The sequence below is a fragment of the Leuciscus leuciscus genome (genome assembly GCF_965113295.1).
Source record: "Leuciscus leuciscus genome assembly, chromosome: 13".
Classification (NCBI taxonomy): Eukaryota; Metazoa; Chordata; class Actinopteri; order Cypriniformes; family Leuciscidae; genus Leuciscus; species Leuciscus leuciscus.
The window spans coordinates 27,507,599-27,532,799 of record NC_138737.1 but is presented as its reverse complement, the minus strand read 5'-3'; the positions used below and the strand labels follow the sequence as shown (position 1 = coordinate 27,532,799).

At 37.0% G+C, this 25,201-nt stretch overlaps 2 protein-coding genes across 9 annotated transcripts in view; both read right to left on the bottom strand.

Annotated features, from left to right (window-relative positions):
• LOC309512256 (actin filament-associated protein 1-like 2) overlaps positions 1-8,829 on the bottom strand; it is a 63,179-nt gene extending 54,350 nt beyond the window's left edge. For all 4 annotated transcript variants that reach the window (XM_082187750.1, XM_082187746.1, XM_082187747.1 and 1 more), the window contains exon 1: positions 8,592-8,829. Coding sequence is in view for 3 of the 4 variants with exons in the window: in XM_082187746.1 (XP_082043872.1) it covers positions 8,592-8,607 (16 nt within the window). In the remaining variant the exon portion in view is untranslated. The remainder of the gene's footprint in view (positions 1-8,591) is intronic.
• Positions 8,830-12,175: 3,346 nt separating this feature from the next.
• Positions 12,176-25,201, bottom strand: part of rsph14 (radial spoke head 14 homolog) — a 67,931-nt gene continuing 54,905 nt past the window's right edge. For 2 of the 5 annotated variants that reach the window (XM_082187776.1, XM_082187777.1), the window contains one exon: positions 25,139-25,198. Coding sequence is in view for 3 of the 5 variants with exons in the window: in XM_082187779.1 (XP_082043905.1) it covers positions 12,573-12,628; positions 13,705-13,753; positions 13,868-13,917; positions 15,855-15,960; positions 16,970-17,106; positions 17,435-17,584; positions 17,684-17,728; positions 17,819-17,960; positions 20,489-20,536; positions 21,513-21,650; positions 21,850-21,930; positions 22,077-22,091 (1,017 nt within the window). In the remaining 2 variants the exon portion in view is untranslated. The other 3 variants (XM_082187779.1, XM_082187780.1, XM_082187781.1) reach the window with 3 other exon arrangements.

Sequence of the window (25,201 nt, the reverse complement as noted above, 5' to 3'; positions counted from 1 at the left end):
ACATACAACCAGTTTTGTTTCGCATCTTGGGTTATAACAGGTAAAACTCTGACAACTCTGACTCATATGTAGTGAGTTTGGTGAAGGAACTCACAAATAGGCCCATTATTTGTGGTATGCCCAATAGGTGTGCTCCATGTGTAATGATTCCCTAACAGTAATCCCATATGATTTATTCTTCCACAGTTCGGTTTCCCTATCATATAACCCTGTGTCTTCCCCTGGACAGAGCCCGCTCTGTCGTCAGTTCCTTTTCCCTTGTTCCAGTTCCCTTGTCAGGTAGAGCCCACCACAGGGAGGTGAGTCCATAGGATGTACTTTCCACATGCTAACCTCCCCTTTGGTTAGGATGTGGTCTCCGTAGTGTTCCATTCTCAATAGAGAAGGAGAATGCTTCCCAGAATTAACAACCAGGTGTACCCAGCCATTAAAAAAAAAATCAATTTTGGAAAAAAACAAACAGAAGAGGCTGGAGGAACCTCTTCCAAGAGGTAAAGGGGTCCTCCTTATATGGGGAGACCTGAGGTAATTTACCCAAGCGGAGGCTTGCCTGCATCTGCACCACCAAGTCTCATGACACAGTTCTGTTGTTTGGGAGTGTAGTACACAGTAGGGACACCTAGTGTCTGTATTTCGACACAATGTCGAAAGTGACCGACAGAAAGGGAACGTCTAGGGTACTAGTGTAACCCTCGTTCCCTGATGAAGGGGAACCCTCGTCCTTCCTGCCACAACTCTGAACTGCCACTGAAGTGGTCGAGATGCTGCCTCGGCTCCTCAGCACAAACCTGAATGTGTGGAGCACGCTGGTCTCCTTTTATGTCCGGGGTAGTGGCCAGACATGCAAATTCCACATTCCAACTTCATTGGCCTGTTCTGAATACGTCAGAGGTGTTTGGGGCTCCCAAGAGTGACCCCTAGTGTCAGTATTTGACACAATGCCTCTGTTCCGACCATCAGGGAACGGGGTTACACTAGTAACTGAGACGATTTAGCAGTCACAAATTAATGCAAACAACAAATAAATGCAAATAAAAGATATTGTGGATGAACAGCTCACAGTTAAACATTATATCGAAAATACCAGAAATCTGTTTTTCTTCAGACTTCTGTTTTCATTTATTGAACACACTGACCTTCAGATGTGACAGAGCTGGCGATGGAGTGCTAACAGTAAAGTCATTATGCAAACAGAGCTCCAGCCAGATGTCAATAGCTGCCTGTGGCGAAGGCCCTCTGTCCTTCAGATTGTCATTCTCAAGGTCTCAGTCTTCACACTAGCCTCTTTTCTTCTCCAAACTCCCCCATGTCTCACTGCCACACTATTGGCAACTTTAGAAAGCAATGTGTAGCCTTAATCTGACTATTATGTATGTGATATTTTCACATTTAAATGACATTTGATTCATTTGATATTCCACTGTTTCTCGTAGACTTGAGCCAATAACAACTGTTCGCTAAGAAGTTGCCCCACCCATTCTCACTTTGTGCAGGAACTGTAAAATGTGTGGAGGATAAATATTGAGCATTGTCATAACAACGTTTCAAAGGTCAAAGAATCTAGCTACTGGCTTCCGTCGAAATCAAACACACACAAACCCGCATCCTTTATCTCTTTGAGGTTCTACTAAACCTTTCTTTCTAAAGTCCTTTCTTCTAACCTAATTTTCCTTAAAGTACACTTCTGTACCTTGCTTTAACTGAGCCCACCTAAAGAGGAAAACCCTTGGATTGATGTGTCTAACTGTACCTTTACATTAGTCATTGCTGCCTTGGCATCTCAAACGCTAATATTGAGCAATAAATTACACTAATGATATGGAATGTTTTTTTATGGATCCATCTTATTAGTAACCAATCCTTGTTCAAAACATAACTTGTGTCATCTTTTAGTAATGGCATTAGAAGAATGTTCCAGGAAATGCAACTTAATCTGTGCTGTGCATTGAATGATAATTTATAATGTATAGATCATTTAAAATAACAATAATGTAGTGGATGCAAAATGGCTTATACTGCAACTTAGACTTTGTAAATGCTTAATTGTCAAACTTTTTTTCCAACAAGTTTTCACAAACCTTGGGACAAGGCCAAAATATTTTCTGTGGTATTCTACTGTCTGTGTACACAAAAAAGTCAAAGTGATACTTTACATTATAGAAAGTGATGCTGAACATTTTTATATCCATTTCATATAAACCTACATGAACTGTTTGACAAGGTAAATTACTATACACTTGAACTCAGTAATTTCATTATCTGTATATTTAACCTTCCCTCTCCATAACCTAACCCAAAAGAAAAAATAGTTTCATTCTGCAAGTTAAACTTTGAGCATTTGCTTGTAAGTCTCTTTATATTGATATTACAGTATAAATACATTTTCGACCAAATACATCTTTACATTAACAAAGAGTTTTGCATTCTACAGATTTTTTTGTTAAATCAATATGAAATAAAAGTCCTTCATCATATGTTCTCGCGCAACAGTGGCTGTATTCATATTAATGTAAATACACAACCACTTCTAAGTCACGTTCTATGAGGGGGTGAGACCACCCTCTGGATATGATTCATTAGCAAAACTAATGCCCCGAGGCACATGGGCGTCATCAACATTTCGGAAATGCTTCAAACACCCACTTTGTGTGTTTGTGTTGCTGAGGACACAGATAGACATTTTGCATTCCTGGCCAAAATGCTTCAAAAGGGTTTATAACCTCTGGTCAACTGATTTGACCACTTGTTGACAGTTGACCCTTTTGTATGACACAATAGAAAGTCTGTCTGAAAAGAAAAATGAATGAAATCTCAAGCAGATGTCCATGGTAGTATGCTAGTTCTCAGTGGGATCAAAAGGTGTCACAACCAGAGGTCACGTTGACCGAATTATTTTTTAGCAGTGACAGAAAAATCTTAAGCCAACAATCATTTTGACAGATTACACTGAGGGTGATCTATTGTAACTTGTAACTGTAATTCCCACCCCTGTCAGTCCAAGTTATAATTATGTTTGTTGCCCCTCTCCAGAGTTATTTTTTCACATTTATGGTCACTGAATGGCTTTTCTGAGGTAAATAAAATAACACGGTAGAAAAGGCCTCATTAAAGAAATCCATATGACTCCAGTGGTTTAACCTTGATTTTATCAAGCGACGCGAGTGCTTTGTTTGCGTAAACAAAAACATTATTTACCACTTTATTTACAAAGTATTAATCTCCAATGAGCATTCACGCAACAACGTCTGCTCTTGCGTCAACAAAACATGCATGCGTCGTGGTACTCTTGTAAACGTGTATCGGAGATTCATATTTTGTACATAAAGTAGTAAATTATGGGGTTTTTTTGCTCAAACAATGCACTCGCACTCGTACATAACCTTGTGTGTATTTAAGAGTTTAAGCACAATAGTTTAATACTCACGGGACGCGCTGTCTGACATCCAGCTTTCTGAGAGTGTGCTTTTTCCTTCCACAAATTTTTGTTACATTTACAACATATTATAAATGATCTATGTGGTATTTTGAGCTGAAACTTTACAGACACATTCTGGGGACAACTGAGACTTATATTACATCTTGTAAAAGTTGGCATAATATGTCTCCTTTAAGGATATAGCAGGCGATTTCGGACACAGCCCGTGTATTTAAGCCCTTTGTTTCCTCAGTTCATTGTTCTGAGTCGTTTCAGTTTGTATGGTGGTCCATATTTTTTGTGTCTCCTTAGATTTGTGATTAAAGACTTATTTTGGATATCCCTATTCGTCTTGTATACTACAACCACCACACGTGATAGAACACTGAACCAAAGATTTGTTTTAGCTGCGAACGAGCGCACAGAGGCAGAGTGGGCGGAGTAGGTGCTGGTGAATAACGGATCTCCGTTCACCAGCTGCCCCGCTGAGGAGGACATCACCAGCCCCACTCTGGACCCAGAGCTCATTCAGCTGCCTCCCACACCCTGCACAGAGCCTATGCCAGAGCCCACCGCAGACATGGAGCCCAAGCCTGCCGCGAGGTCAGCGCCAGAAAGAGTGACTGAGCCGACCAGCTCCCTGGAGCACGAGCCCAACGCAGAGTCTGACCAGATGTCCTGACCAAGTCTCCTGTGTCTCTGCTGGTTCCGCCCAGCTCCAAGTCTCCTCTGGTCCCACCCAGCTCCAAGTCTCCTGTGTCACCAAAGATCCTGTCCAGCCTCCCTCTCCCACCCCCTCCACTTATAACAGCCAGTTCCTCGGCCCCATCTCCGCTGGTTCCCTTCAGTACCTTGACTCTTCCTATGACACTCTGCCTTGGCAAGAGGATCCCCCGGTTTCGCCTCCAGCCACCGAGCCCGTCGACCAGTCGGCTCCATCTTGGCTCCTCCCTCCCTTTGGCTCCACCTGGGACTGTCGTCCTCACGGCTGCACCGGGCTCCCTCGTCCCTCCAGGTCGACCTTGGTCAGTTGTTACTCTGCCTTAGAGGTCTGTACGGGCTTTAAACTTAAGGCCCGTAGCCGAAATCATTTAACCCGACCCGAACATTACAGTTATATTTTAAGCTCGAGCTGAACCCGAGGTCCGTTTTTATGATTGCTTGCAACTATAATAAAAAAAATAAGCTACATGTACAAACACCGTTTCACCAAGGCACAGTGGCCCCCTCAGCAGTCAGCACACAAGAAAAAAAAGAGAAAAAGCACAGACTTAATAATTACGAAACTTTGATGTGGTTGAACAGGTGAAACAGTAACTTATTCCCCTGGAACTCAAACATTAAACTTCAAAACAAAGTTCACGCAGTTGCACAACTATTTACACAAATATATCCTTCTCAGTACGAGTTATGAAGGAAGAACAGCATCAAGTGTTGATGGTTTCAGCGCCGTCCTCTGATTGCGGTGTTGTGACTGAACTGTAACTTAGAAAAAACTATATACTGTAGGCTATACATATATATAGTTTGCGTGCCGTGTGCTTGGCTGCTTGCTGTATTGTGATCGTAATTATATGAGCACGCGAGAGAGAAAGTACGTGCGCAGTTTCAGCCGTCCTCCTCTGATTGCGGTGTTGTGACCGAAATAGTGCGCGCGGGAGCACATGCGCAAAAAAGTTTTGTAAAATGATTCATATATAATTTTACAAAACAGTTTTGCGCATGTGCTCCTGTGCGCACTATTTCAGTCACAACACCGCAATCAGAGGAGGACGGCTGAAACTGCGCACGTACTTTCTCTCTCGCGTGCTCATATAATTATGATCACAACTCAGCAAGCAGCCAAGCACACGGCACGCAAACTACATATATGTATAACCGATATAGTTTTCCTAAGTTACAAATCTGAACCCGACCCGAACCCCTGAGTTTTCCGGGACCCGTCGGGCTCGGGTCAGGTAGCAGACCTCAACTCTGCCTATGCCACATACTTCTGTGCCTTCACTTGTGCTTCATTCCTCCACCCCTTCGGCTACGTCAGGCTCCATCTTGGTCCTCAATCACACTGGCTCCGCCTCAGTCTTCTTGCACCCAGGCTGAAAAATTTGGCTGGATGCGTTGAACGCACACTATACTTTGGGCTTTAGGGTGTGGTTGGACCTTAGGTCCCGAGAGGGGGAGCTGGACGTCAAGCTCCGCCCATTGTCTCTGCAGTGAGCAGCCTCTCTGTGCAGCAGTGGTTGTACAGTAGGGATATAGAGTCATTGCAGTTATTTGAACCAGCCGACCACAAAGCGAGTCCGGAAATACATATGTTGCTAAAGCTATCTAAGTCAAGTACACAGCAACATTATTCAAGTCAAAATATTTCTTTGCGCTCAGACTGTGATTTCTGCAAATATAGAACTACATTTTTACAGCTAATCAATCCTTACCCTGTCATTAAACCTTTAAAATGTAGCATGTCATGGGAAAAGTATTATAAAAGCACCGCATCCATTTATATATAAATATATACACTGTAATTTATTTTACCTAAACATAATTTTCATGTAATCTAATGATTTCATGTAAATTGTGTGCTTATTTCTATTCAGGAGAGTGACATATTTGTGTAAATGCAAAGCATTGTGTACTTCATCACTTTAATCAGATTGCTTATATGTACAGTCCAAAATGTGCGAACATACTTTTGACGTTTATTGTTTATAAATTCCGATATGTGTTTTATAGATCAGGCCAGTCTTGTCGCCCCAAATGTATTTTGTGATACATGTATTAAATTGTGTAACATGTCAGATTGGGATTTTCCTTTGCGTTGTAATCCTTCCACACAATTTTTTTCAGTGGATTTAAAACAAAATGGTAGGGACAAAATCGATTTTGGAAAAAAGTGGTGGTGAGTGGGAACATGTCCCAACGGCAAATTACGCCTGTGTATGTGTGTGGGAGGTCACATTCTTGTTTTGACCGATAGTGACAGAACAGGGAAGAGGGAAAAAAGCTTGTTGGGGAAAAAAACTGCATGACCAGGCTAAATGAGATATATCATTATATATTTATGTATTTGTTCTAAAAACGGCTAAAAACGTGTTTAACCAAAAAAGCTAAAAAGCTTTTTCAAATCAAAGCTTTTTCCTCACTAGTTTTCACTAGATAAGTCTAAAATGCATAATTAGCCTTTTATGCACCAAATGTATATGCACCAAAATAACAATAAGCAGTAATATTTACATACACTACTATTCAAACTTTGGGGTCAGTAAGATTTGTTTTGGCTGTAATGGCTGCAGAAAATTCAAATTTCTCACTACAGGAATTTAAAATATATTAAACAGTTATTTTAAATTGCAATAACAATTCACAATATTTAATATTTTATAATATTTAAATAAATAAATAAATGTAGTCTTAATAAGAGATTTAAGAGCACAAGACTTCTTTCAAAAACATTTTAAAGAATCTTACCAACCACAAACCGTAAGGTAGTCATTTCCTAGTCAAAACAAAATAAAAAGGTTGTGACTTGTAATTGTAACTTTATTTCCTGCAATTTTAACTTTATACATTACAGTGTGACATATTCTTACATAAAATTAGAAAATTATTAACTGCAAGAATTTACTTGTGCTATCATATTTCGGACCCTTGTGACAGATCGACCTCCACTGTCTGTACTCCCATTGGTAGTCGCAGCTCATTTGCATAAAATAGAACTTTTCTCAACTTTGTCAAGTTATCAGACATGGCTACAATCCAACAGTCAACAGGTTCAGGTTCGTCGTTGCAATTTACTGGCTGTGTGAATGCCCCTTCAACCATAACATTTTTTACAAATTAAAATTAACTGAAAAAGATTGAACTGATTCACTGAAATTATTTAAAATGATCAAATCCAACACTGTTCTTGTAACTGACATTTAAATATGTCTTAAGCTCTTATAGCCTACAACAAATATATTTACATTAAAATGATCAGAAATTTTACCAAGTTATTTAATTTTATATCAGCAACATCTATCATTTTTCAATATTTAGCACATTTTTTATATATCTTCCAACTCCAGCCTAAACAATTTCACTATAGAAAATGTCAGAAAAATATTGCATAGAAGCTGAACAGTAGCCTATTATCATCTATGATGTCAGTTTTTTCCCCCAGCACTTTTTTTTTTTTTTCAGAAACAGAAAGGAGCACAGAAGGAGGTGGAGAAGCTCATTTGCTCCTGTCAGACTTCACACTACGCCGCCGCCGGTGAAATTAGCACAGCTCTCTGACCTTTACTTAAACAAACCAAGAAACTCACTCCTCTCCTGAGATTTCATTCATGGCGGCGAGACTGATGGGGGAAGCTGTAGGACTATTACTGACATTCCAGAACAATGATCAAATCTGCACGACTACAACAACACTAACTGCAATTACGAGAAATCAGCAATTAAAAATTCAACACCTCTCTGAGATTTGAAAGAGCTGCTGAGATGTGTTCAGAAATGGATGGTTGTTTGCACTGGTGGTGTAGTTTTGCAGATGGTAGTGGAAAGGTTGTTGGTTTGAATCCCAGTGGGACGGATTCATTTGACCAAGACATTTAGGCACTTAAGATTAAGATGAACTGCATTAAAAAAAAGTTAATGATACTGGACACAGACTTGTGACTTCTGCTGCTGGCTTGTGTGACAAGCTGCTGTATAGATAAATTAACTAAATTAATAGCCCAACTAATGACTTTTACAACGGAAATAAATTAACACCGAACTTAAGCTACTTAAGTTGGACAATGACACCCTTTTCTTCTAGAGCTGCTGTACAGCCAAACAAACTTTGTTGCATTCTTTTCTGTATTGTAAAAAGAGCTATATAAATAAGGGTGACTTAACCTGACTTGATAAGAGGTCTTAGATTAAAACTATTCAATATGATTACTAGCATAATTAGTGATTATTACTAACTAGTGGTATTATCCACGGACAGTAAGCAACTTATGATCTTGCTCGATATCTCAAATGCAGTGGCAATGCCACTGCACGCCAACTGACTCCCCAGTTACAGTAACACCAACAAAAAGTTGTTTCATATGGAAAATACATGTCTAAATGATATGTGGATCTGATGTGGCCCACGTGAATCCTTCATACACACCACAGACAGATTGACGTGACAACAGTGAAATACCTTTTTGCTTGTCCATCGCTGCAATGATCAAAGCGTCCAAGTGAAATGTTCTCGGTCGCTTCCAGAGTTCATCGCTGAGTCTGTTCCTGGATGTGTAAACGAAGTCAAAGTGAATTTAAGTGCAATTTCGAAGTGAATCAAGGGAGAGTTGCGGGTGATGCGGCAGTCAAACGAAGATAACAGCAAAACTGTCGGAACAAGCGGCTACATTGTCAACATCCACTCCACATCTCTATCACTGAACTCTCCGCCTCCAGCTGTGCGTCTGAAATCCGCTAATGTACCAGTAGCTCAACAGCGCCACCTACGCTCTCAATGCGGACAATAGTGGAAATTACAAAATAACCTGTATATGATTAGCTACCAGTGAACAGTAAATGATTTATCTATGCGAGGAAGTAAATGTTAATTTAATTAAAAGAGAAACATTAGGTTCGCTCCCAAAACTTTACGTTTCTTCACTTTAGCATGGATAAATCCACAGCTATGTTAAGATTACTGCCAAAAACCAGACACAAAACGTTAAAATCATAAGCTTTATTGAACTGAATATTAATTCAAATGATCTGTTAAAATCATTAGTAAGCCACTTACAAATCAAAATAATAATAAAACAACAATACCACTGATAAAATCACAACAATGTACACTCACTTTACTAAATCTATTTTATTTTTTCATTCATCACACGTTCACATAAAAAAAAAGGAAAAGAAGAAAAGCACTATTCATGAAGTAGAGAAAGATCAATGCTATGTTAATATTTGGGACATTTTTCACATGAAAATTGTCCGATGCATGTAGGCCTACATGTGGTTAAAAAGAGCTTATTTTCTCTTTGCACTGTGAAAACATTCAACCTTTTAAGTGTATATGAGTGAATCAAGTGCTTTAGGATTAAGTATGAGTGCCTTACAGCAAAATATTCCTAGCAAAAAGTATTTCATAAAGATGGCCTGACTTCTGAAGCCACAAATACTTTCAGACCAGAAAAACACAACTTTAAGCTGTCATTGAAAAAAAATGAAAAAGATTGATAAGTAGCACAATTTCATGATTATTGAGTATTGTGAAGTGTATATCAGGTGTCAGATGGTGTTCACATAAAATATGTTATCATAATACCATTGGTTTGTAAATAGGCAAAAAGCTAAGAATAGCTCTCACATATTTCCTTTTGAGCAGTGCTTCTAAAAAACGGAATGTGGACTGTCTATTTTTGTACTTCTACATTCTCAAGTTGATATGTGTTGCTTTTTAGTGATTTTTTTTGTTCTTATTACATTTCCATTCTGTAGGTACAAACTCTAGGCAAAAAGCATGCACTCTATCTAAGAACTTCATTTGGTCATTGGAGTAATACAAGCATAGTAAGTTCATGTGCTCAGAAATCAACACATAATATGTCATTAGAAGTGGGCAAGAAGAATATATGAACTACAGGAATCTGTGCTATTCAGATTTTTAGATTTGTTAACTTTTTTTCATATAATTATAATTAATATATAGTTAATTCATTAACATAATTATGTATACTTTGTTGCAAAATGTGGACTAATAAAAAACATCTCTGCTGTATGAATGTGTTGATTTTTTCAAAATTGCACTTTAAATTCATCTTCCTGTTTTTCCAATTTAGCATCCTGTGAGTCGTGACCAATTCAATTCAAATTCACACCCATGAACTGAAAGGGAGCCAGTTAAATACTGTAAATACACAGAAAGCAAAAACCAGGGTTACAAAATCAAACCATCGTTGCAAAATCAAACCATCTGGCAAGTAGCAACCATCAGGTGTTAACGTATGACGTGTATAACGTCTCTTTATTTCCTAACCTATCCTTATCCTATAAAACAGGAGCACTGTTTAAAAAAATAATAATAAAAAAAACCTCCACCCATAAAGAACAAAAGAGGATAGAACCAAAACAGTAAAAGTGCTCTACAAGGCAATAGCAGCAAAATAGGGAAGAGGGAGCGAAGAAAGATGTAAGAATAGAGGGAGCGAGTGAAACTGTTCAATCAATACATCTTGTGGAAGAGGAGAAGTATTGATCACACTCACAATTCACAATGCATCATCATTGAAGAAAAGCAGGATACATTTGCCATGCAGGATTCATACGTCTCATACCCAATATTTAGTAAACTCTCACTAATGTACAGTAGCTCTCTTTGGAACAGCAAACTCTCACTCTGTATCATCCGCTGTTGCCATGGGAATTGTTGCTATATTTGTATATCGTACTGCTGGTATTTGCACTGGTATTAAATTGTATGTGTTAAGGTGTAAAAAAATGAGGGTGTGCAATATGTGCATCTCTAGTCCCTAGTATAAATTGCAATAATTTCCGAACTATCAACAATAGCTGCTTTGCTTAATCCAAATATTCAGACACTTTAAAAATAAATATGGGTCAATGAGAAATAAGACTATAAAGTATAATAAATGGTACGGTAAATGGTTTTTATATGGCTTTTAAAAATGTTTAATGTAAATTTATTGACTAAAAATGTCATATTTCTTAAAAATATTATGAATTAATTGTAGAAATATCATGATTTATTCATTCATAAATATAATGACGATTTTGGGAAGTCGCACCACATGACATTTTACAACCCGAACTAAACTTACCGCATCATACAAAGGTCAAATTATTGAAAATTTTAAGAATCTCATCAACCTCTATAATATCATTTCCTGTTTTATGTTTTTTTCTGCATGGTGGTTGGACTTTAATTTAGCAGACAAAAGTTTTTTTAAATATTGATAAACAGTAAAGCAGTTTTGTTAAAATATTGGATATCTTTCTAATAAATAATAATAAAAGATTATGCAAAACTACTTCAGATTTCCATTTCATTCTTTTAATTTTACTTCATTATATCGGTACAGTCGTATCACCCTGACATTTTTACTGTATGCTCCCCAAAAAACATGCTCATCAAAGAAGAGGAGTATTGAAGTTACTGCATGTATGAATCACATTTTTTATGTATTTTAATAAACAAATACATTTGGGGGGCAAAATGAGCGTTATGTCACTGACCCATATTCTGAAGGTTTGGTAATTCATGCTTAGCACATAAAGGCAAAAAAGTGTGGCAGTGACTTTATAGTGAATGAAACTCACAGGTTCCTGCTGGTCCATCTGAACTTCTGAATTTGGTCTACTCAAATAACTAGTGTGACTCATATTGGCTTCATGTGTACTGCTAGCTTTCATGTCTGTGTGTATCCTTTCAGCTTTATAAAGTACACAGAGAGGAACCTCAGTGAAGACCTGACATAGTAGCTGCAACTAGAAAAAGAGGCAACATCAATGACTCAGACATGATTGTTAGATGCAATCAGATATGGGGCTTATCAAACGATAAGGATAACTGATTTTTTTTGCTGGCTCCATAATCACATTCCTTATATCACATTCCCCATCTTTCCTTAACTTACATCGCTTGTACTGTTTTCACAAGTGGAAGTGCAGATGTGTGACAGTGTTTGTAAAAGAACGCATTTCTCTACTATTAGAAGAGAGAGACTTTCTTTTTCAGGTCGTTCCTCTTCCAAAGGGAGAGCCGGTCAAATTCCTCAATGGACATTCCAAAGACATTCTGGAATTCCTCAGTTGACAGGTGCCTCTGGAGAGAGAGGTTCAATGGTCAGTCTTTGTTCCCAACAGAAAAGTTAAATAATGAGGTTGAATAATGAGCAAAAACAATGTTTACCTCCAATCTTGTCCTGTCTACACCAGGTGGGAGTTTGTTTCTGCCTCTGTGGGTCACAATGAGCATCTCATGTGGGTAAATCTGCCAAACAAACACATAGATAGTGCAAACACATAATTAATGAACTTTGACCATGAGCAAGCAGTCACTTAGCAACAATATGTACAAGAGCTCTGATGAATACCAAACACTCTTGATTAGTTGGCATTTTTACCTTTTGTTCCAGCATACTAGGGAGTGAATTCCCTCTGTCTATCCTTCTGCTTTGGGTATCTCCATTCTATAAAAGAGAGAAGACCACTGTAAGCCTTTCCACAACTGTGATTTGTGCAATTATTACAAAAAATCTGATTGTAAAATGTAAAAATAAAAATAGAATTCTGCTGAGACTGAAGGTTGCAAATAGATTGACTCACTAAAATCTTGCAAAATATCAGAAATGCTAACATGATGGACTAACATGTTAAAACCCAATGCCATACTGTATTGCAGTGGCTCTAAATAAAAATATAAGTAAAATATATATATCAGAAATGCTGATACTGCTATTGTCATTGAACATGAACATTCGTTTTGCAGTTTTCCTTATTTCAAGCTGGTTTAAATAAAAATGTCTGCTAAATGAACTAACTTAACCTGTAATTTGGTCTGTTTTAGCTGTTTGCTGTTTATTTATTTGGTGGCACTTTATATTTTATTGTAAATTATTACATACCTGGAAATCTGTAAGAGAGAGAGAGAGAGAGAGAGAGAGAGAGAGAGAGAGAGAGAGAGAGAGAGAGAGAGAGAGAGAGAGAGAAAGAGAGAAATGATAAAACAATGAGCAAGAGGTATAAAAACATGACAAAGATCTCTCCTATTCAATTCAGTTTTATTTCTATTTCTTTAAAAAAAGTAGAGAATAGATTACAACATAGCAGAATAGAATACAATAGGATATAATCGAATAATGACACTCTAATTAAAGTGTAAATAAACATGATAAAAATTACTCTGCTATTTAAAACAGAATAGACTTCTAATATAATATATTGTAAAAATTATAATATTAAAATAATAATATATAATAAAATAAATTAATAATAATAAAATATAGAAACCAGTGCTCGTAATACTGGGAAAAAATGCTCTGCTATTTAGAATAGAATAGAAATATAAGTCTCAATTCGGGCACTCTAAATTTCTCAACGATTTATAATATAATATAATATAATATAATATAATATAATATAATATAATATAATATAATATAATAGGTTAGAATAGAATTATGCCTCTTAAAATTGGTACTCTGATTGAAGTGTAAATAAACATGACAAAAAAAAAAAAAAAAAATTACTCTTACAAAAGAATAGAATAGAAATATTGTAATCCCAAAACTTACTTAGACTCCCTTTATCACTGTTTGAAGAGGAGAATTCAGCAGACTGCAGCTGTAACACATAAACACAAGACTGATTATATCAATTATATCAGTGTAATTAAGGATGGCTCCTTAATGGTAATTAATTAAAGCTGACATATCAAATCAGATTTAAATTTCTCACCCGAGTAAGCCCAGTCTTAGTGTAGGAAGGAAATGAGGGGGATTTGGAGGCTGTGTAAAAGAAAAGAAGAAACATGTTAATGTACTGGCACAAATATCATCCAAATACTCATCATATAAAAAGTATTGTCGCTGAAGCCAACATTTTTTCCATTAGGGATGTGTATCATGTGGATGCAGTGCATTTCTTCAACCAGAAGGGGTCACTACAAGGTCAACCTTTTAACTGGAATCACAACCATTTTCAGTGACAGAATTCAGAGTGTAATGCAATAATGAAATTGTTCGAATAGAGTTCTCTAGACTCTGACCTTTCCCATAGAGACCTATAAACTCTAATCTGATTCAGATCATTGGTTTGTAATGCATAAGCTCTGACTGCAGGTGGAAAGACTGACTCAGATTTCCACTAGATACAACAGCTGCTGTTAATGCTGCTTATCTCTACGTATCATTGTTCTGTTCTTCCTTAAAGGACAAGTTCGGTATTTTACACTTAAAGCCCTGTTTTCAGATCGTTTCTGATGAAATACAATGGTTAAGATTGAAATTTGGACAAATGCTGCTGGCCCGAGAATTTTCGGTTTCTGTGGTAGCACCCCCCCACCTCCACAATGGTTGCATAGGTGCACTGGAATAATCCTTCCTAAAACGCATTAAACTTTCGTTTACAAAGACGTGAAACTCACCGAGTGGTCAGGGGTGTTCACTGATATGCTCACACAAAAATCGCTGCAAAAGATGCTTTCCAAAAGGTTTTATCGTAGTTTTTGTCCAACTCCATACGCTGATTTCACGCAGCCGCCATTTTGAAATCGAAAGTGAGGCTCCGGTGGGAAGAACCCCGGAAGTAAAGATAAACAACAATGCCTTGGATTACCAACCTGAAGCTGCGGCCGCGATTTACACTATTGGATGTTACTATTCAATATATGATATATATATAGTTCATTCCTGCGTCTTTTTTAAATTCTGAATTATATATATAAAAAATATTTTATTTATAAATGAATTTCACTGTATATAGTCTAAAGTATGAAAGAAATGTATGTACATTTTTAGAATTGACACAACATCATTAAACAACAATACGCCATCGCATTCACGACTCTCCTGTGATTAAAGGCGACACTTCCGGTTTTCTTCCCACCGGAGCCTCGCTTTCGATTTCAAAATAACGGCTGCGTGAAATCAGCGTATTGACTTGTATTGGATGAAAAACTAAGATAAAACCTGTTGGAAAGCATCTTTTGCAGCGATTTTTGTGTGAGCATATCAGTGAACACCCCTGACCACTCGGTGAGTTTCACGTCTTTGTAAACGAAAGTTTAATGCGTTTTAGGAAGGATTATTCCAGTGCACCTATGCAACCATTGTGGAGGTGGGGGGGGGGTGCTACCACAGAAACCGAAAATTCTCGGGCCAGCAGCATTTGTCCAAATTTCAATCTTAACCATTGTATTTCATCAGAAACGCTCTGAAAACAGGGCTTTAAGTGTAAAATACCGAACTTGTCCTTTAAGTGTCACACACACACCCACACACACACACACACACACACACACACACACACACACACACACACACACACACACACACACACACACACACACACACACACACACACACACACACACACACACACACACACACACACACACACACACACACACACACACACACACAGGGTTTTCATGTTTTATGGGTATATTCTATTGTCACAATGATTTTACTATTTGTTACTGTACAAACAGTATATTCTATCCCCTAACCCTATACCTCCCCACTTATTACCCAACTTTCTGCATTTTTACATTTTCAAAAATATCACTTATGATTTATGTGATTTATAAGCTGTTTTCCTCATGGGGAGTATAAATATCCCTGCAAGGACAAGGATTTCAGATATTGCCAATCTTTGTGGGGACATTTTGTCCCTATAAAGATAGGGAAATAAGGAACACACACACACACACATTCAAATATACCCAGATGCATGGGTGTCCTGTCGGGCAGGGACCGTGTTTTCCTGTGGACAGGGGCTGATCTCTCGATCTCCTCCTTAAGTATCAATTTTCCTAGATTAGACTGAATCTGTAGCAAAGAGAGTGAGAGATGAAGAAGGAGTTTGGGGGGTGAGATGGAAGCTGAAACAATATACTCAGGCTGAGAGACTGAATTGATCAGCATGGCTCCCTGTTTCGACAGGAAATGCAAGAATCCCTAAAGATTTGTCCTTCATTTGAAACCAACTATGGCTTTTACTTGAAGGTCGACTGAGACAAAAGATCTTACAAATAAGTACCAACCCAATCATCTTTTAGCCTCAGTTTCCAAAGAAAATAAGGTTTAAGAAGAACTGTTAATACAGGAAAGAAAGTTAAAATTTAAATGAGTGTATAAGGTGTGTATTTTAGGTGGTGTGGCTGGTCACTATTAATTTTAAAGATTCCCTACATTTTGAATTACCTTTCTGATGAGTTTGTAATGTGAAATATTTTTTTTAAATATACAAATAGGACATAAAGACTACATGTATGATACTACCTTTCAAAACTTTTGGGGTCGGTAAGACTTTTAATATTTGTAATTCTCTTATGCTCAGTATACTCTTATGCTCAGTATAAACAGCAATATAATAAAATATTATTACAATTTAAATGAAATGTTTTTTACTTTAATGTTATTTATTCCTGTGATGGCAAAGCTGAATTTTCAGCAGTCTTCAGTGTAACTTATTATTATTCTCAATGTTGAAAACTGTTGTGCTACTTTATGTTTTTGTGGAAAATCAAAATGTGATCATTTTTTTTCAGGATTCTTTTATAAAAATGGAAAGTTAAAAAGAACAGCATTTATTTTAAATAGATTTTCCATGAAACCTTATACTTTTGTCTTTGTCACCTTTGTTGACTTTTTTGTTTCGCTGATTTAAATTTAATTGTTTTAATTTATTTAATGCAAACTTGCGGAACAAAAGTATATATTTATAAAAAAATAAATATGAAAAGAATTAGAAAAAAGCCATTTAAAATAGTTTAACTGTAAAACTGCAGGACTAAAAAGGTTAAAAAGAGAGAAAATTTTACAGATAATTTTACACCTTGTTGAGCTCTTGCTTCTGCATTTTCCGAAGTCTCCACATGTCTTCAGACAGATCATTGTCATCATACTTATCATCCTCCTCACCCTCCTCTCCCTCAGCTGTCTTGGATGCCACATTCTTTCTCCGCTCTGTCTCTGTTGCACAAACACAAGAATATGGGATGAAGAGTGTAGGAACGAGTAGATGAACGAAAACTACCACATCATAAAACTGTCCCGATACCAAATACAACTTACATTTTCATGTACTGTTAGTGTTATAAAATATAAATGTGTAGACAGAAGGCATGTAGAAGATTGCAAACAACATTTTGATCATGTTGATCATTTAGAGGCCGTAGAAATTTGCGTATCAAATATAATACAGTAAGCTTTATAGGGCTAACTGAACTGCAGTTGGTGTTTCTCCAACAATTCCTTAAAAGAACCAAAAAAAAAATTTGATAGTGTGAGAGTGTATTACCTATAACAGCTAATGAGGGTGGACAGGGCCAGTATTCTGTCTCTATCTTAGAGGGCAGGTTGGGGTCTGGAGGCTGGGCGGCAGGAAACTTCGATGACTCGATGATTAAATCCTCCATGTGTTTAGAGTGCGGGACAGCTGATGAGACATCTACATCCATTCAAATACACATAGGCTACATATACTCAATATGCTCAAGAAAATAATTTACTTTGAATCTGACATAAGAGCAGAACTGATATTTCGTACCTTGTTTATATATAGGCGGCTTCTTGAAAATGTTGCTTCCGTTGTCTGGAAGGAAAAATGACGGTTGTTTAGTTTTAGTGTGTGATGTTCCCTGAGGTTTCATTGCTGTGTTTGTGAGGGGCTGTAATACCGAACCTGGCCTGTGAAAGTGCTGTTGCTGATGTGGGACTTTTGTGCTGACGACGGTAATGCTTTTACTCAGCTGCGTTGAGGCAGGAGAAGAGCTGCCCGATGACTTCGGCTCTGACCAATCCCGCACGTCCTTTGATAGACTGTTCTACAATTATACGTAGAAGGGCTGTGTGATTAAGAATCATGCAGAGAGACTCTAAAGCAGATCATAATATAGTTTGATCTTTGAACATGGTCAAATATCTGCTGCAAGGCCACCGGTGGTTTATTGCTTCAATATTTAAGTTTTTAAAAAGAACAAATCAGATTTTTCAACTGTGTTTTAAATTTTTTATTTTTTTTTATTTCATATTTTGTTTGATTTATATGTGTGGTATAAGTATTTAGGAACACCTTGAGCATATTAAAATTCTGTCAAAAAAAGTTATAAAAAAATTCAATTATTAAAAATTTAACTTCTATTGAATCTACATGCCAAGTGGTGGCACTGGTGTCTTGCGGGCTGAATTCCAACTAAAGCTATTTAAAAGAGCATTTTTCTAATTCTTGAATAATTATTATATACAGTATTCACATGAACTCACATTAATTGAGACTTTTAAAAATGTACAAATTAATTTGTCACAAAACTATTATAAGACTATTTAAATGAATCAATTAAAGGGCACCTATTATGCAAAATTTACTTTTTCATGGTGTTTGAACATAAATGTGTGTTGGCAGTGTGTGAGCAAAACTACCCTAGAATGATAAAAATCCACTCAGTGTTTTTTTCACAATCTCAATAAATCATAAGCACTGTCTCAGAATGAGCTGTTCTCAGATTCGGGGCAATGTGACGTAGAATTGCACAGGCCCCGCCCACGACTGTTGATTGACACTGCAGTTTGAGCTTAGACCCGCCCTGAGTGAGCTGGACACAGTCCGCCATTGTTTCCACGCTGGAGCAACTGTAGACAAGAATGTCTCCAAAGCGATTGAGTTGTGTTGTTGTTGGATGTAAGAATGAACATAGCAGTCTTCATTTACTCTCATTGTTACTCGAGGATGGATCTGTACTGTTTGTGATCCAGCTTACGGTCTCCGGAGCGACAGGCCTAATGTTACTGACCACGGCAGAAATGAAAGAGAGAGCGCGCTCTTTATGACAGCTCATTGAGTCATTTTACGGATATAAGGTTTACCAGTTTATCAAGCACCCACTGAAAAGGTGTGTATATATTTGTTTACTGTTAGTTGTAACAAGTGTTTTGTGTACTTCGCTGTGTATGTTGTTGATAATGAAAGGGAGAGAGAGAGAGAGTTTATGGATAAGACTTTAATGCTCACTTCTTATACTGTGTTTATTCAGCTCTTACTGTGATTCTCTGGAGTAAAACTAACGCTCATCTTTTGTGTGATGTACAATAAACTTCACTGAACTCATCAGTATATTTTGGTCATCATTCGGACGAGGTCTGCTACCGCAGGCTTGTATTAATAGTGGATAAAAGCAGATGACAAGTAAATGATAACCATAATTAAACTAAACTATACCTGTTCTATCTCCATACAGTATATATTCTCTGGCTCTGTGGGCATTATTGTCCGACTCCGAGTCGAAATGAACACCGCAACTGAGAGTTTCTGTTCTGATATCATCAAATGAGAGTGTCCTGGTTCTGAGCGTGAGCTCGTGAGGCTCCGCCCCCTGGGCCGGCAGCAGCAGTTAATTTGCATTTAAAGAGATACACACTAAAACAGCGCTTTTTTCTGAGCCCCAAAAAATGACAATTTAAACATGCTGTAAAAAATTATCTGTTGGGTATTTTGAGCTAAAACTTCACATACATACTCTGGGGACATCAGTGACTTATTTTACATCTTGTAAAAAGAGTCATAATAGGTGTCCTTTAAATTCTACATTTACACAATCGTTCAAATATTTTGGGCCTGTAAGATGTTTTGTATACTTTTTAATATTTTTATATTCTTTAAAAGAAATTAATACTTTTATTCAGAAAGGACATTAAAATCAAAAGTGTCAGTAAAGACATTTAAAATGTTAAAAGATTTCTTCAAATACAGTAAATGCTATTTTTATTACTTTCTATTTATTAAATAATCCTGAAAAAAGTATTACCGTTTCCACAAAAATATTAAACAGCAAAAATTGTTTTCATCATAGATAAAAATAAGAACTGTTTCTTACGCAGAATATTAGAATTATTTCATGTGACACTGAAGACTGGATTAATGGCTGATGAAAATTCAGCTTTGTCACCACAGGAATAAATAACATTTTAAATATATTATTTATTATTTAAATATATATAATATTTTTTTAATTGCAATACTATTTCATAATATTACTTTATTTCTGATTAACTAAATGCAACCTTGGTGAGCATTAGAGACTTCTTTCAAAAACATAAAAAAATCTCAAACTCCAAACTTTTGAACAGTAGTGTACATCATTTGTAAACTAAATGTCTATGTTATTTGTGAACCACCCTGTTTTCATTACACAACAATTACTTCCGGTCCTCTAATCTGATTGGACAAGCCTCATAGCAAGAGTGCTGATAAAATATAAACAGCATATAAACCTGCCATTCAGTTGACAGATATTAGGCTGCATATGACTTATTTGTAATTTTAACCTCACAGACAGACATTTACTACACCACTTACCTCTGGAGATGATGGAGGAGGGGAGATAGAGCGAGGAGATAATGACCTCTAAAGAGAGAAAAAGAAAGTGAGGTCAGTTGTTGGCAGTGAGAGAGATATCTAGGCATTTCCACAGACAGGTTTACAGAGTTAATGAAGCGTAAAGCTTCCATCACAGCAAAACAAAAAGGAAATGACAGTGGGAGAGCCGAACTAACATGACGTGTGTGTGTGTCTGTGTACTGATCTCTGTCCAGGCGCTCTGATGGCTAGACATCACATCCATCAGGAAACTAACCAGTGAACACATCACACATGCTGACAGACAGACATGTAAGGGGCCCAAAGTAAGATCCCCCAACACACACACACTTTATAACCACCACCAGCCTGAATCATTCATACAAGGCAAGATGTATCCATGCTTTCATGTAGCAGAAATCGAGCCTCATCAGACCAGGCAACGTTTTTCCAATCTTCTATTGTACAATTTTGGTGAGCCTGTATGAATTGTAGCCTCAGTTTCCTGCTCTTAGCTGACAGGAGTGGCACCCAGTGTGGTCTTCTGCTGCTGTAGCCAATCTGCTCGACATGTTGTGCATTTATAGATGCTCTTCTGCAGACCTCGGTTGAAGTGAGAGTTTATTTGAGTTACTGTTGCCTTTCTATCAGCTCGAACCAGTCTGGCCATTCTCCTCTGACCTCTGGCATCAACAAGGCCACAGAACTGCCACCCACTGGATATTTGATCTTTTTCAGACTATTCTCTATAAACAGTAGAGATGGTTGTGCGTGAAAATCCCAGTATATTAGCAGTTTCTGAAATACTCAGACCAGCCCGTCTGGCACCAACAACCACGCCACAATCAAAGTCACTTAAATCACCTTTCTTCCCCATTCTGATACTCTGATGCTTTAGCATATCATCTTGACCATGTCTACATGCCTAAATGCATTGAGTTGCTGCCATGTAATTGGCTGATTATATATTTGCATTAACAAGCAATTGAACAGGTGTATATACAGTATATATATACATACATACCTCTGAGCGATCCATTGGTGAATAGCTGAAGTGGGGCTCATACATCATCAGGTCAGGCCTCTCGATGTCTAGAATGGCCTTGTCTTTAGGTATAGCTGCTAGATCCTTATACCCAATCACTTGATTGTCCATTTTGGCCTGTAGAAATCCAAAATATGAAAGGAATAGGGAAATTATTGGCAACCTCAGAGACATACGGTACATCTCAATCAGCTCCCTAGCTCCCTAGGTCGTGAATCATCTTTTCCAAGTTGTGTACCATTCCAATGAAGTAGAAAAACAAAATGTAAAACTTTTATATAGAGAATTATAGCTCAGCATGCACTGCTTTACATACCACTATAGTGACTGCTGGGGTTCCAGGACCACCTCCTGCACGTAGAGAACAAACAGTGCCCGGGGAGGTACTGGCCGATTGCTGTTCACATACACACAGGTCAAAGGTCAAACATTACATAAATCTTTTTATTTGTTTTATGATTATCTTTTATCTTATTTTGTTATGAACAAATAAGAAATCTACTTAAAAACAAATTTGATATAAAAACGTTTGCTTTTAATTACCTTATGCAGCATCATTTTGAAAGAGAAAGCGCTCCCTTTATGAGGTCACTGTGGAAAGAGAAGAAATTGTGGATGAGAACAAGGCTTTAGATGGATGTCAATGGCCTCTAAAAGACTCAAAGCAGATGTACACGAAGTTAGATTATGTGTATAATGCTTAAATACACATTGTTTCAAAACAGCTTTACAGAAAATCATTCTGTTAATATTTATAATATCTTAATATCTTTACATTTTAAAATGGTTTACATTTTGTGATGATGCAAGAAATCAAACAGTTATGCAAGTATACTGTATGTATGCAGAAAAATAATGTACGTATATCTGACTTTATATATAGAGATAATAGTTTACATTTTGTGATTATATCACTTAGCTGAGATTTGTGTGACCAGGATTGATCACCTTCACCAAATTTAAGTCAAAAGAACCTAATAGGTTGCAGAAAGTTGCTAATACACACAAAGTACAGAAAAGTCAGCAGTGTAAGTACCTTAAAACCTTCTGCAGTCAATAGACTATGAGCACAATGACAGTGTTTCTCTGGGCTTTTCTGATGGATCGCAATACAAAAGCTTTATTCTAGCATCATGTGAATCTTTTGTATTCTACTGAAAAGAACACATTTCTCACAACCCTGCAGCATGCCTGTACAATAAAACACTGCTAAAAAATAAAGGAAGCAACTGGATGGTTCATATCAGAAATACAGATAAATATGCCAAGTCATGTCAAGCCATCTTAATGGTTCCCATAATGGAGCCAGCCAGACCCTGTCAGTGTGATGGTTTTTAAGATGGACAGAGGTCTGAATGGATTTCTGTGGCTATTGTATTCAATTAAGAGCTTTAGGTTGGTTTTTAGGTTAGGTCTGTTCTGGATTTGACAAAAAAAAGAAAAAACAATCAATGCATAGTCAAGGAAACCAATAGGAAAGACATATCACAAATGATATCTCTTTTGTATCACAATTGATTCTCCATATATTCAACAATGTCTCGGACTGATATGTCATTTTCTTGTTACTTGTAACTATGCCATTTCTGAATATCTTTAAGCTGTTTTCCTCAGCAAGGCAAATAAGGGTCTATATCAAACGAATTAATGTCATAAACAAGCCAATTAACAGGAAATTCGTTCTTAATGCATATTCAATTTAATTTTTGGGGTAACAAACAAACAAACAAACAAAATGCTTTAAATAGCTCTAAATATTTACATATTACAGCACTGCTAAAAATGTCTAAATATCTTATATAACTTTCCTTCTCATGTAAATGTATGTAGTTCTACAGATTTTAGATATTTTCACTTGAAAACACCCCAAAAATACTTTGTCGTTGCACATTTATCCTTACTAGTTCAACACTATCTAAATTAATTTTAGGACAAGGAAACCTGAGACAAAATAATACTTGAATAAAACAACTGCAAACTTCAATAGTCAGTTCATACTTGGAAGGGAGGGGTTACTAAGTGAACATAGGTGGACATCAATGACATGTGGAGTCCCACAAGGCTCAATTCTTGCACCACTCATGTTCAGCTTATATGGTCTCACTGACTCAAATAATGAGAAAGACCAAATTGCTTACCACAGCTATGCAGATCAGACACCCAGATCTACTTAGCCCTATCGCCTAATGACTAATGAAATGAACTGGATGTGCCAATTTTAATGGACTCCTCATTGGCCTTCCCAAAAAAACCATAAGACTGCTGCAGCTCATACAGAACGCTGCTACCAGGATTCTGAGCAGAACCAGAAAATCTGAATATATTACACCAGTCCTTGGGTCTTTTCACCGGCTCCCAGTTACATTTAGGATTGTTTTTAAAGTACTGTTACTTGTCAATGAATCACTCAATGGCCTAGAACCTCAATACATTGCAGATATGATCACTGAATAATAAACCTAACAGAGCACTCAGATCATTAGGATCAAATCAGTTAAAAATACCAAGGGTTCACTCAAAGCATGGCGAGTCCGCTTTATAGTTAATATGCCCCCCCATAGCTGGAATCAGTTTCCAGTAGAGATCAGATGTGCTCCAACAGTAGTCACATTCAATTCAGACTCAGACTTATTGCACTTTATTTTACCTATGTATCCTTTTTTTATTCTTTTGATTCTAATTGTTTTAATACATTTTAAATTAAGGTTCAATCAATGTCTTCTTCCTATATAATTGTTGTGATTATTTTCAAAAAAATAAATAAATTGTAAAGCACTTTGAATTACCACCATGTATGAAATGTGCTATAAACTTGCCTTGCCCTCAATAAAACAAACCATAACTCAATTAGGGTCTTCCAAACCATGTTTACTTTGGAAAGGGAGCAAGAAGACAAGGAGATACAGATTCAGAGGTGTACACAGAGAAAAAAAAACGGTAGCGGTCAGGGGTGGCAGAGAAGGAGGGAGGGCAGATAAATAGAAAGGATAGAGACGATGGATAAAAAGAGATGGAAGGTTGGGGGAGGGATGTGATGGAGATAGAGAGAGATGATAAAACACATTACATCCCTGCAGTCACACAGACGGATAGCCTGACAGACGACTGTGCCTCCCTTCCCCCATTTAACCAGGAACTATGTCAAGTGTAAGCTACAAATCCTGTCAGCTGTCTTAAAATGAGTAAAGTCAGGGTTAACACTGAGACTGAGGATTAGCCTGAGGAACTAAAAGTCCAGAACATTACAGGAAAAAAATATTGACAGCCTTTATTCCACTATCCCATCACTCAAAATGTATTTTTTGCTTCATTAAAATGAGCTAATATGACACAAAGATTATTGTGTGCAATCAGTTTATATTTGTTAATTTTAATATAATTAAATATATAAATGTATATAAATATATATATATATATATCTTATAAATATATAGCTTAATTTTAAGGGACAGTTAATCACAAAAATGAAAATTCTGTCACCATTTATTCACCCTCATGACCTTCTTTCCTCTCTGGAACACAAACGTTTTTTTTTTTTTTTTTTAATGGCTTGTAGACCATTACAAAGATTTTTTAGATGTGATGAAATGAACAGTGAAATCTTACCTCGGGGGTGAAAAGGTTCATGACACACATTTACAGGGTCTCCTCGCCCTAGACCATTCCTG